Below are 13,735 nucleotides of genomic sequence, written 5' to 3'. Positions count from 1 at the left end.
CACTGGGGGGGGCAGATAGTATAAACTACACTTGCAGGATGATGGGTGCTGACCTTTCAACTAAGGCCTAGGAAAGAACTCTAGGAAACCTTATGTACAGAGCACTAAAGAGAACAACCTAGTTTCCTGTTATAGGAAAAAATGTAGCAAAATGTTGGGCACTGTCAAGAAGGGGATTAAGAGAAAAAAGGTAATTTTTTTACACAGAAGCATAGGACATTTTTATCAGTAAAGTCAAATAAGTGGCCCTGATTGGCACATCTCGAGGATAGAACAGAGCCTAAGGCAAACATGAAGGGCAATTAAAACCATCAATAGCAGATTCCAAAAACAAAAAGGCCTTGTCAGATGGTTTCAGTCTGACAATATAGAGGCAGCTAGTGACCTGATCAAAATTCCGAGGAGGCTATAGCTAAGAGGCACCTTTGAAATATAAAGGTTTTTTAAAAAAGATTTGTATTTATTTTTAGAGACAGGGGAAGGGAAGGAGAAAGAGAGGGAGAGAAACATCAACTGGTTGCCTCTCGTGCGCCCCCTACTGGGGACCTGGCCTGTAACCCAGGCATGTGCTCCGGCTGGGAAATGATCCGCCACCTTTCACTTTGCAGGATGACGCGCAACCCACTAAGACACACCAGCCAGGGCAAAACAAAGTAAAAATAAATTTAATACTTCTCCTTTGTTTATACAACTTCCAGTGATGATGACCAGTGCAGGCTCCTTTGGGAAGTCCTTGTTTCTATCAGAGGTTGGGAGAAGTCTGAGCTGAGTGGGGAAAGCATCAAAAGCTCCTCAATTGCATCACTTACCTTCAGTAACATTCACTTGCTGACTTCTAGTCAGACTCACTTTCTCTACTGCAATGTCAGCAGTGAATTTATACCTGAACAATATGAGTACAGTCACCCCCCATTCTGTAGGGCTTTTTAGCCCCATGGTCTACACATTGGCAACAAACTGTTTACCTACAAGTGGCTGTAATTTAATACAATAATCATAGTGTAAAACGATTACATAGTGAAAGATTTCTAAAGAAAAAAAAAAGAAAAGCCCTGGCTGGTGTAGCTCAGTGGATTGAGCATGAGCCTGTGAACCACACGATCACGGTTCGATTCCCAGTCAGGGCACATGCCTGGGTTGCAGGCCAGTTCCCAGCAGGGGACTCACAAGAGGCAACCATACATTGATATTTCTCTCCCTCTTTCCTTTCCTTCCCCTCTAAAGATGAATTAAAAAAAAAACAGATTTCTGACCCCAGTGGTAACACAACAGATAGAACTCAAAAACTTAGAATAAAGAACTCTCTGATATTCACACTAGTGGACAGAAGCAGATCTCCACAACAGAAAACCAAAGAGGCTCTCCCAAACGGATGGTTACCTGATCAAATAAGCATAATACTGCTTACGGATAGTGTACAAAAAAAGCTGTGTAAGTAGACAGTGCCTTTCCCCCCCACCAACTGTTCTTTGAAAACAAGAATTCTGTGAGATTGCAGCCATTTCATCTTACAGAATTGTGATCTGCCTGTTACTGACTCAGCATCACTGCCATACCTTTCATAGATGTGGTAATACTTCTCATCCTGTATGCCATCTTGAATGGGCACATTCACACTGTAGTACCGTCCCTTCCCTAGGCCGACATCAGACACATCACCTGTTCCTGTAGAAGAGAGGGGCACCATGACCAGTTTTAAGAACATGAGAATTAGAAAACTTGAAGGATTCTCTGATAGGAATTCAGAAGACCAAGGGCCAGTGAGGAGCACCATTCTGTGATGGTTTCTAAGGGACTGAAATGAAGAAAATCAGATGGGGAAGTGACTGTGGGAAACAATGTTGGGGAAGCAGAAAACTGATAAGAAAATGGAAAAACCTTAGATTCCATCTGTCTGGGGAAAAAAAAGAGACTAACTCCTGTGTTTGACTTTCCATATATAGTAACTAAAGTTGATATAATATGAATATATCTTGGCAGTTGTCAGGGTTTGGGGAGTTACACAGGGTATCTGATGTAAGGGCACAGTAAGTATAAGTGAGCTATCTATTAAAGTCATCTGGACTAGTCACAGGTCCGTAAAAGTCATCTGGAATAAGAAGCAGCATCATATTCCTCTTATTGTCACCTGAAATTATCCGTGTTAAAATTTTTGCATAAATAGAACCAATAAGGTATTAAGAGCATGGAACTATCCAAAGAATAAGATATAAGAAATGTATAGACCGACTGCAGTATTTATTCCTCAAATGTAATACTGAGCACACAGAGCACTTGCCTGGGAAAAATCCCGGGGAAAATTTGTGCAGAGACACCGTCATGACTGTGGAGGTGAAGCTGAAGGCATCTTCTACACCTACCAGAGAAAGAAACAGAAGAATCATTTCATGTATGCAACTGCTGTATTCAACAACTGAAACGTTAGAAAGCAGCTGTAGAAGGGAAGAGAAACGAAAAGGTAGCAATAATAAAGCTAACAAGGTGAGGAACGAAGTAACAAAATCCTTTGGTCTTTGATGTCTGTCATTACAGGATGCAGTTCCATTTCAAATTCATGGCAAGTTAAAACTGGACTTCCCCTTTCCAAGAAGTGGGATGTCCAGGCTGTCTTAGAAAACCTGTTCAAAAACGGAGGGAAGGGCTTGAGCTCAGAACCGAGGCATTATCAATAGAGCTGAATCGGGAAACTGGCACTATCTTGGAAGTTGTATATTTTGTTTTGTTTCTGTGGTTTGAGTTAAATGATTGGGATTTAGTACAAAATAAGTATGATGTGGCAACCCTCTAAAAAATCTGACCAATAACACCACAAGGCATTATATAGTGAACACCCAATTATAAATTGCCTCTCACTATGACACAGATTTGGTTATAAATGCAGTTCTCTGAAAGTGTGTACTAAGTAATTTACAGTACATCTTTCTGGCTAAAACACAGAAGGCTGAAAGTAGCCCTGGCCTTGTTCCTTAAGAGCAGTTTGGAAATCGACTGGCGCTGGGGGACAGTTTTCTAGAAAGGAGTCTCCTTTCCATTTAAACAAAGTCACAAAATGAAGAGAGGCCTGGGAGATAGAAGATGTAACTCTTATAAGCCACTACTTATTCAGATAAACACACTGCCCACCTCCACACCTTTCTTCCCTGAATCACATATTGTCAAATAATCCCTCTGTAAAATGGAAGGGCTATTATTAGCAAATTCATGCACTATACTGTTTTAGACTTTAAATAAAGAAATTGTCTCTGTGTTTACTTAACGCGTTCAGTCTTCATTAGAGGCCGACGGTGACCTTAAAAAAATATTAACTCTATTTGTATATCACAAGTATGTTTGAATTTCCCAAGCCTTATGTTCTGCCCTAGGGAGGCAGTTAGAATCAGTTAAAGGCTCCAGGCACAAAGCATTAAGTAAACAAAATAAAACAAAACAAAATAAATTAAAATAGCATTTTAACTTAGCAACTGAAGTATAATTATTTATACTTCCAGAAAATCCTGATTATTTATCCATCCAGAAAGGTGGTACCAATTTACACTTCTACCAGTGGGGTCAGAGAGTTCCAATTTTTCACACCCTGACTAGCACTGGGTGTTATTATTCTTTTTAATCTTTCACAGAAAGAATGGTCTTGTTCTAATTTGCATTTCTTTTAGTATTAGGGCCTTGAGCATTTTTTCACATGTTCAGTAGTCATTTGTATCTCTTCTCACAGGAAATGCCATTAAGCATTGTTAGAAAATTCTACTTTTCATCGACAGATCAGTGGATGGTATGAGGCTTGGAGTGAATGAGAAGAGTGGTAGGTTGTAGACAAAAGAAGGTGAGGACAGGCAGGAGTGCTAGTGAAGCCATCACAGAATGCTAGTTATGGAATCATGGGAGGATTTAAAATAAACCGAATGTGTAAGAATTTGGAGGTGGGGCAGGGGTCACTGGAAGGGAGGTGCTGAAGAGGGGAAATAAACTGAAATGAAACACACCATAAAAGTGGGCTAAAACAGGAAACCCTAAATGGTGTAGAAATAACATTGCAAATGGAAAAAACGGTTTCAGGTGACAGTCTTGTTTCATTCTTACGTGGTTCAATAGAGTTGATGGCTATTCTTAAACTCTGATGCTAATAGTTTGAATTTCATAATCATTCATTCAACAAATATTTCACTGAACCTCTACTACAATGTTTGCATAGTTCTGTTTATTCAAGTCATTGTTCATGACAGAAAAAAGTAAACAACCTGATCTGTTTTGGAGGAAATGAAAGTTTCTCTGAGAGGAAAGACATGGATGAATTACAGAATTAACAATATAAGAGTATCTAATTAAATATTAAATCAGCAATATAAATGATGGGGTTGAGCAGGGGACAGAACACGGACTACAGTGGTCAGGGAAGATCTGCTACTGTTGGAACTTGAGCTTCTGGGTAGAACTTGGAGATGCAAAAGGGGAGGAGAAAACAAAACTAAGTTAGGAAAAACTGGTGCCAAATCAGGGAGATGGACACAGTGATACATGTTCAGTGATCACTGAGTAGCCTGGACAGCAAATTGTGAGAGGGAAGGCTGAAGACAGAAGGTGAGGCCTCTTTGAGGTAGGCCTCGAAAGACAAGGTGAAGAGTGTGGACTTGACCATGAAGGCCACTGTTTTTTGAAGTGTGGCCTATGCAACAACTGGGATGTTATTAAAATGTGGATTCCCAGGTTCCATACCAGACCCACTAAATATGAACATCTGGCAAATGTGGGCCAGGAATATGCATTTTAACACCAGCTTCCCCAGGTCATCATGATAGACATTTGAGTTTGAAAACCACTGCTACAGGCCAAGGGCTAGCAAACCAAGTGGCTACATAATATTGGGTTGGCCAAAAAGTCCGTTTAGTTTTTTCTGTAAAATAAAAGATACCTTTTTCATTTTCACCAATAACTTTATTGATTTGGATATTTTGAGTGTATTGGCTATCTTCCATGTGATATAACATTGATTGGTCTCAATGAATGTTTCAATTTGTTCACTGGCAACTTTAACTGATCTACCCGACCATGGAGCATTGTCCAGCAAGAAAATTCCAGTATAAAACTTTGCAAACTGCTTTTGACATATTTGATCAGTCACAGCACCTTCTCCATACACTGAACAAATCTTTTTTTGCATTTCAGTTACGTTTTTACTTTTCTTGAAATAATAAAGCATAATATGTCAAAAATGCTGCATATTTTCTTCCATCTTCAGTACTACAATGGCTACACACAAATTCACCAATTTTGTAAGTTTTTTAAATGTACACTGATATGACAGCTGTCATAGTACAATCTAAGAAAATTGTTTCAAATGAAGGTAAAGATAACTAAGTGCCACTGAGCCATCTTAAAGAAAAAAACAAATAAACTTTTTGGCCAATACAATATTTTAAGCTTTCCAAACTACATGGCCTCTCTTGCATTTGTCCCGTTTACAACCTTGTAAACATGTAAAAAATCATTCTTAGCTCATTGGTCATACAAAAACAAGCCATGGGCCAAATGTTATCCTTGTTATAGGTGACAAGGAGCTCTGAAGGTTTTTGAGCAAGGCGGTATTTTGCATTGGCTGAGTGTTTAGATATTCAGTGGACATTGTTCTCAAAGTAGCATGTTGGTTGTTTTAAACCTTCCCTCTTTCTCTGTTACCTTTAATATTCTGTTATCATTGCATGGCAGCACCCATCTGGATGAACTCTCTGGAGAGGTTTCTCACACAAGAAATTTTTTGTGGGTACATAGGAGGGCTGGGTGTGTCCTTCCAATGAAGTGTTCTAAGAGGAAATTAATGGAGTTCAGGCAAATTGTTAAAGATTCTGCTGCTATTAAAAGTTAGAGAAGATGCCCTGGGTTTGTTTGTGCAGGACTAAATATTGTAGCAATACAAAGAAAGTGGCAGAGATTTCTATTGCTATGTGAGTTGGTATCCCCATTAGTGAAAAATTTGAGATGTTTTGTCATGTACCCATTCTGAATTTGTCAGAAGCATCAAGACTGCCAGCTCAAACTGCAGATTTCACTGAGAACATAGGGAAGTGGCCCGAGGGACTTTACTGAGCTTTGGAGTAAATACTATGTAAGATTTCCACTTCTTAACATTCTCTTCTGGAAAGCTTCGCTACTGGAGGAGAGAAGAGGAGAAATTACAGGAACCTGGTATTTTAAACTCCGAGGCTTCATCAGCAAAGGAGGAACTGCATTAGTTAGAAGAATCTGTACTCTTACCTATTTCAGGATTCTCAATTAGGAAAATTTCAATTGCAACAGGTACTTCTCCTTTTACCAGCTGCCTAGAAGCAACTGTACTGATAAAAACTTGTTGTCCTAGCAGCGAAGCACCCTTGAAAGTGAAGGGCTTACCATCTCCATGGTGCAGATCCAAATCCACATAGAGAATACGGTCAAATTTCCGTCGCAATCGTAATATTCCCAGGACAACATCATTGAGATAACAAAAACCAGATGCTTCATCTCTGCAAGAAAATAAGTTGCTATAGCCAACAGCCAAAAGCAATCCAAGGGAGTCTTTACAGCCAAGGATCTAGCCCTTGAGATCTATTCCCTTACAATTCCCCCCTTCTTTTTAGAAAAACAAAAATCTACCTACGAAGACTGTATAATAAATGCCTCAGAATGATCAGGGAATAAAGCGTTTTGGTAAGCTAAATATTCAGATTGATTGGCAACATTTTCCATTTGGAATCCCAGATTTTCAAATACTTAGAATATTATAATAATATTCAACAAAACAACCTTTCTCCAATTACTCAGGAATCATTAAAAACTTGTAGTACCCTGGAGTCATCATAATGAACACTGATTATCACTTATAGGACTTTAAGAAAGCTAGACTCCAGAGGGGGCCTTAAAGACAATCTTGCTCTGCCAGATGTAGAAGATGTTGGAGATAGAATTCTCTGTACTGGTGCTATGACATAACCTTAAGGTTTGTTTTTTTTTAGTAAGTCTTGGCAGTTCCTGCTCATAAAAGCTAGGTGTAGAATGTATGAAAGTATAGCCTCCTGGGCAGCACAATGTGGTTACCTTTCTGTAAATGTAATTATTACAATGGAGACCGAAGCAGCCTTTTCTAGAGTTATTTTGTTTCCTTCACTAAAATTGTCTTCATTGGCAATACTGGTGCCCTTTCACTTTTTTGCTATATTGTGTTACGTTAACCTCTTGTGAACCTTATTAACCTACTCTCTTATCATGCTTCCATTAATCCTGTTGAGTATATACAGATCATTTTTATCACCAAAAGTATACTATAATTTATTTTCATTGCCTCATCCCAAATGCTTCAGTTTCTTTTGCTTCCACTGACTTCAAATACCCAGTCCATTTCTCCACCTGCTCCCCCACCAATTTCTCCCTCTTTTACTCGAAACAGAATTCTAGGCATGAGCATCATTTAAAATGGTATCTTTAGTATTATGAGATTGTTAGCTTTTTCTGGTGCCTACCTACACAATGCATAAACGTCGAAATCTCTTCTGGTATAATGTTTCATATTCTGAACAATGCCCTGCTTCACAGGCTAAATCAATGAGACAGGTATATTGGTGAGCAGGAGGTTGATAAAAATATCACTAGACATTGATTTTACACATAAAGGTGAACTCAGTGATCATCTACCAAAAGAATAGGTTGGCCTTAGGTGTACAACCAGGAAGAAACCAGTTAGAGAAAAATATTTGTTCATCCATGAATTTTCTGTAAATAAGAGTTAAATATGTGATTTTGAAAGTTCTTGTGATGCTATGTTCCAATTCTGAAAAGCTCACATTTTATAAGTCTACTGTCTTAGCACATCAAAAAAATAATTTATCTTCCTACTGAAACATCAATAACTTTTGTGTAGGTGGAATGGAATATTAAGTGTTAGGCAAAAAGAGGAGGGAGATGAGGAGGAGGAGAAATAGATATCATTACAAGACATACTTCCTTCCCTCACAGAACCTATAATTAAATTATGTAGATAAGTCATAAGCATAGAAAAACAAAACAAAACAAAAAAAAACCCAAAACACCCACAAAAGGCAAGCAAAAGAAATACAGCATGTAAAGAAGAACGCAGAGAAGTTCTGTAGACAAAATTGACAAAGCAGAGTGATCTCGTTACAGCAGTAAACTTTTATAAGACTTCTAGAAATCTAGCAATCATGCACTTGGAAATCAGCAATGGTTAAGAAGCCCCTCCCCCCTTAGTGTTCTGAGAGTCATTAACTGCAAAGGACCACGTTGCCCTGGCATATTCTAAAGGAAGAACTATTTTCATTCTTCCTCATGACTCCCATAAGACTCACGGATGACTTCTTTGTTTACCTGCCTTTATAAAACTCCTGGATCGTTTTCTTTGAGATGGTCCTAATTAATGAATATTCTCCCTATGGCAATAGGCTGAATAATGATAATGATGATGACATCTGGAATTTAGAAAGGTCTTTGTGTATAGTATTTTCCTAACATTTTCTTAAATTAAAGGAGCTCAGTTCTTATTGATTTAAAGAAATAAATAGCCCTGGCTGTGTGGCTCAGTTGGTTAGAGTGTCATCCCAATATGCCAAGGTTGTGGGTTCGATCTTGATAGGGCACATACAAGAATCAACCAATGAATGCATAGATAAGTGAAACAAGAAATCAATGTTTCTTTCTCTCTCTCTTCTTCTTTCTCTAAAGTTAATAAATTAAAAATGAATTAGATAACTAAATAAGTGCTTAGCTGAACAGAATATTCCTAAAATTCTCAGAAAATAAGTAAATTGAACTTTCAAGACGTAACATACTAAAAAAGTATTCCTATAAAGTAAACTCAGAGTCATCACAAGAATGGTGGTGTGAGAGGTGCCCCTTATAGTTTAACAAGTTTCACAGCTATAATTGAACAAAGGATTCCCTGATCTACACACAAACACATCTGAGAGATCTGTGCATTAGAACATCTAATGGTGGGTAATGGGTGAGTCTGAGTTAGCAGGAGAAGAGGGAAGGGAGGAAGAACTTAGACAGGTGCTACTGATGTAGCTTGGAGCCCTCTCCGGGTCTTGGGAGAGGGGAGGAGTCAGGTTGCCCCTGAAACTCACTTCAGCCCAGAGCTGCAGAGAAATACAGTGAGTGTTCCTGCAGGAGTGGTCAGTAGGTGCTGTGGATGAACCCAGTGACCTGGGCAAAAACAGAGCACAGAGGTGTGGCCAAGGTTGTCTGGGGGCTGCCATTGCCAGGCACTAACACAAACCCATAGAGCCTGGCCCTCTTCCCTCACCTTCCCAGAACTCCCCTCTCATCCCCCTCCTAGAGCTACCAGCATGCCCTGGACAGGTAGTAGTCAGTTCCAGGCTACAGAGCACATTATCTGCAGCCTGAGAACTAGAGACGCAGAAGTATTTTTACCCCAAGTTGCAGCGGGACACACAGTGGCTAGTCCCAATGGCAGGGGTGAAGATACAGAGGTGAGGCAACTGAGGTCTGGCATTTACCACTACTGGGAGGAGAACAAAGCCACAAAGGCACCAGCTGGCCTCTCCCAGCTCATCCCACCCCCACCCAGTTCAATTGCATTTCTGGCAGTGTCTGCTGCAGGGTCTCACGGGTTCAGAGCCCCATCATCCACTACATTCCCCCACAGGAATGCTGCCCTGAGACGGAGGTGACCTGGTCACAGAGGAGACACCCACATCCCCAGGGAATGCAAGGCATTTTCCACCAACCTAAAGGGATCTCTAAAGGGATCCAGTGCAAGAGAAAGTAAGAAACTTGCACTTTAGAGCCACCTACTGGAAGTAAAAAGAAAGACTTCTTATCAACCTAAAAAGTAGAGAAACGCCACTCTTTAAATTGAGAAAAAAAAAAGAGCAGGTTTCATTTTCATAGATGCTTAGGCAGAGAAATAATCCATCAAATTCCATGAATAAGCAAGGTAATGAGGCAGTTCAGGAAGAAAATAAAAAATCTCCAGAAAATAAACTTAAAGACATGAAAATATGTGATTTAAATGACAGAGAATTCAAGATTGCAGTTCTGAAAAAAGTCAACAAGATACAAGAAAACACAAATAGGCAGTTTAATGAACTCAGAAGTAAAAATCAATGAACAAAAGGAGTACATTCCCAAAGAGACTTAAACCTTAAAAAGGAACTAAACAAATTTTGGAGGTGAAGAACTCAGTAAAAGAGATGGAAAATGAACTAGTGAGCTTAGGAAGTAAAGCTGACCAGTTGGAGTTCCATTCATTTATTTTTGCCTTTGTTTCCCTTGCCCAGGGTGATTAGCAGAAAAAAAAATACTGCTACCAGAGAAATCTGAAATTGTACTACTTATGTTCTCTTCTAGATTTTCATGGTTTTGTGGTCTTTTTTCCATTTTGACTTTATTCTTGTGTATCCTGCAAGAAGGTGATCTAGTTTCATTTTTTTTTTGCGTGTATCTGTCCAATTTTCCCAGCACCATTTATTGAAGAGGCTATCTTTATCCCATTGAATTTTCTTGCCTCACCTGTCATGTATTAATTTACCATATAGGTATGGGTTTATTTCTGGGTTTTCTGTTCTATTCCATTGATCTATATGCCTACTCTGATGCCAGTACCAGGGTCTTATGATTACAATGGCACTCTAGAATAGTTTGATATCAGGTAATGTGCTACTTCCAAGTTTGTGCTACTTTCTCAAGACAACTGAGACTATTCAGGGTCTTTTTGGTTCCCTATAAAGTTGGGGGATATTTGTTCTAGGTCTGTGAAATACGTTATTGGTATTTTGATATCAGTTGCAATGAATCTGTAGATTGCTTTTGGTAGTATGGGCATTTTAATGATGTTAAGTCTTGCTATTGATTAACACAGTGTATGCTCGAACTTATTTGTATCTTCCTCAAACTCTTTCTTCAGTATCCTATAATTTTCCATGTACAGTTCTTTTACCTGCTTGGTTAAAATTATTCCTAGGTATCTTATTTTGTTGTGGCTGTTATAAATAGTAAACAGGATTGTTTTCTTAATTTCCCTTTCTAATAGTTCATTATTAGTGTATAAAATGCCACCAATTTCTGAATGTTAATTTTGTTTTGGGCTACTTCACCAAATTCATTTATCAGTTCTAGTAGTTTTGTGGTGGAGTCTTTAGGGTTTTCTATATACCGTATCATGTCATATAAGAATGAGTTATTTCTTCCTTTCCCATCGAGATGCTTTTTATGTCTTTTTCTTGTCTGATTGCCGTGGCGAGGACTTCCAATAACATGTTGAATAAGAGTGGTGAAAGCAAGAATCCTTGTCTTGTTCCTGATCTTAGGGGAAGTGTTTTCAGTTTTTGTCCATTGAGTATGATGTTGGCTGTGAGTTTTTCATATATGACCTCTATTATGTTGAGGGATTTTCACTGTATTACCATGTCTATGAGTGTTTTTTATCATAAATGGGTGCCGAATCTTATCAAATGCTTTTCTGCATCTATTGATACGATCTTGTGACTTTTATCCTTCATTTGGTTTATGTGGTGTGTCACATTCATTGACTTGCTAATATTATACCAATGTTGCATCCCAGGAATAAATCCCACTTGATTTTGGTGTATGATCTTTTTCTATGCTGGATCTGGTTTGCTAATATTTTGATGAGGATTTTAGCATCTATGTTCATCAGAGATACTGGCCTATAATTTGCTTTCTTTGTAGTATCTTTATGTGGTTTTGGAATTAGAATAATGCTGACCTAGTAAAATGAGCTTGGGAGCCTATCCTCCTCTTGAAATTTTTGGCAATAGTTTGAGAAGGGGAGGCATTAGTTCTTCTTTGAATATTTGGTAGAAGTTGCCTGTGAACCCATCCAGTCCAGGACTTTTGTTTGCTGGGAGGTTTTGTTTATTACTGCTTTGATTTCACTAGTTGTAGTTGTTCTATTCAGATTTTCTGATTCTTTCTGATTCAGTTGTGGAAGACTGTATACTTCTAGGAATTTATCCATTTCACTGAGGTCATCTAATTTGTTGGTATACGTGATCTGTCCATAAGGTATCCAGCCATGTAATGTGAAAAAATAGAGACATGTATTGAAGAAGATACAAGGTACAAGAAACACTGTATATAGGACAATGATGCCTCAGTCACCTTCAAAGTAAACTCCTTGGGACCTCACACAGTTCTCCCAATCCTTATCAGCTGCCTGTGGTATTTTCCTGAACCTCATTGACCGTCTGAAATTTCTTTCCCTTTCGAAGGTGATTTTACTTTTGAGAAAAGCCAGAAGTTGCAGGGTGCCAAATCTGGGCTGTAGGGGAATGAGTCACCTGGGTTATTTGATTTTTCACCAAAAAACTCTGCAGGAGATGTGATGCATGAGTAGGCACATTCTCATGATGAACCTGCCAATCACCAGTTGCCCATAGCTGCAGCCTTCTGAATCATCCGAATAATTTCCCCTGAGGAATGTTAAAGTTTAATGCAAAACTAGATGCAGATGTGTTGCTCTAACACTCAGTCATTTTGAATGTGATGGCCACACAGTACACATGTTCACTCAATGGCGTCTACTGCCCCCACTGACTAGTACAGTGAATTCAGCATTGTTCACACATGCACATTCCAGCCTACTTTTCTTGGCTGCCAGATGACATGGATGTGCAAACCATTCTCTTTATATTAACAATGGCTGGACTTTTTCCAGACAGACCTTGTATAGTTAGTTGTTCATAGTATTATCTTACAATTCTTTGTATTTCTTTGGTGCCATTTGTAACTTCTCTTCTTTCATTTTTTATTTTATTTATTTTGGTCCTCTCTCTTTATTTCTTGATGAGTCTGATTAAAGGTGTATCAATCTAGTTTTTCTTTTCAAAGGACCAGCTCTTGGTTTCATTGATCTTTTGTATTTGTTTTTTTTTTTTTAGTCTTTACATCATTTATTTCCATTCTAATCTTTATTATTTCTTTCCTTCTTACTCCTTGATTTGTTTATTGTTCTTTTCTAGTTCTTTTAGGTTTAGGGTAAGATTGTTTATTTGAGATTTTTGTTGATTCTTGACATAGGCCTGTAATGCTATAAATTTCTCTCTTGGGACTACTTTTGTTGTTTCCCATAGTTTGGGGCAATGTGTGTGCATTTTTGTTGGTCTCCATGCAACTTCTGATTTCTTCCTTGATCTCTTTGTTAACCCATTCAGTTTAATAATATGTTGTTTAACCTCAATGTGTTTGAGAGTTTTGGAGCTTTTTATTGTAATTTATTTCTAATTTGATAGCACTACAATCTGAGAAGATACTTCATGTGACTTCAGTCTTCTTCAGTTTATTTAGATCTGTCTCGTGTCCTAGTGTGTGGTCTATGTTAGAGAATGTTTCATGTGCACTTGAAAAGAATGCATATTCTGGTGCTTTGGGATGAAATTCTCTGTTAATATAAATTAAATCCACCCAATTAGTGCAACATTTAAGGTCACTGTTTCCTTTTCAGTTTTTTGTCTGGAAGATCTATCCATTGATGACAGTGAGGTGTTAAAATCCACGACTATGACTGTATTGCTATTTATCCCTCCCTTAATATCAACCAAGATTTTAAATTTTTTTTTGAAATTAAATTGTCTTTATTGATAAGTTAATTGACAAGTGTTAGAAAATTCACTACTACTATTAAAAAGCAGAAAGCTTGACACACAGTTTAAGGATTACTGCTACTCATGAAACTGTTTTGATCTATTTTATTTGGAGGTTAACAGAAAGA

General features: G+C 38.3%; 1 protein-coding gene across 2 annotated transcripts in view; it reads right to left on the bottom strand.

Moving 5' to 3' along the window:
- HDAC8 (histone deacetylase 8) overlaps window positions 1-13,735 on the bottom strand; it is a 252,551-nt gene that overhangs the window by 154,945 nt on the left and 83,871 nt on the right. For both annotated transcript variants that reach the window (XM_037057695.1, XM_037057687.1), the window contains exons 5-7: window positions 6,382-6,494; window positions 2,279-2,356; window positions 1,557-1,665 (exon numbers count right to left, since the gene is read on the bottom strand). In XM_037057695.1, the coding sequence (XP_036913590.1) occupies window positions 1,557-1,665; window positions 2,279-2,356; window positions 6,382-6,494 (300 nt within the window). The remainder of the gene's footprint in view (window positions 1-1,556; window positions 1,666-2,278; window positions 2,357-6,381; window positions 6,495-13,735) is intronic.

Source organism: Sturnira hondurensis, unplaced genomic scaffold (genome assembly GCF_014824575.4).
Source record: "Sturnira hondurensis isolate 20B ecotype Veracruz unplaced genomic scaffold, ASM1482457v3 Scaffold0000982, whole genome shotgun sequence".
Lineage (NCBI taxonomy): Eukaryota > Metazoa > Chordata > Mammalia > Chiroptera > Phyllostomidae > Sturnira > Sturnira hondurensis.
Note: the sequence above shows the minus strand (reverse complement) of the source record. Positions and strands in the feature narration are given on the sequence as shown.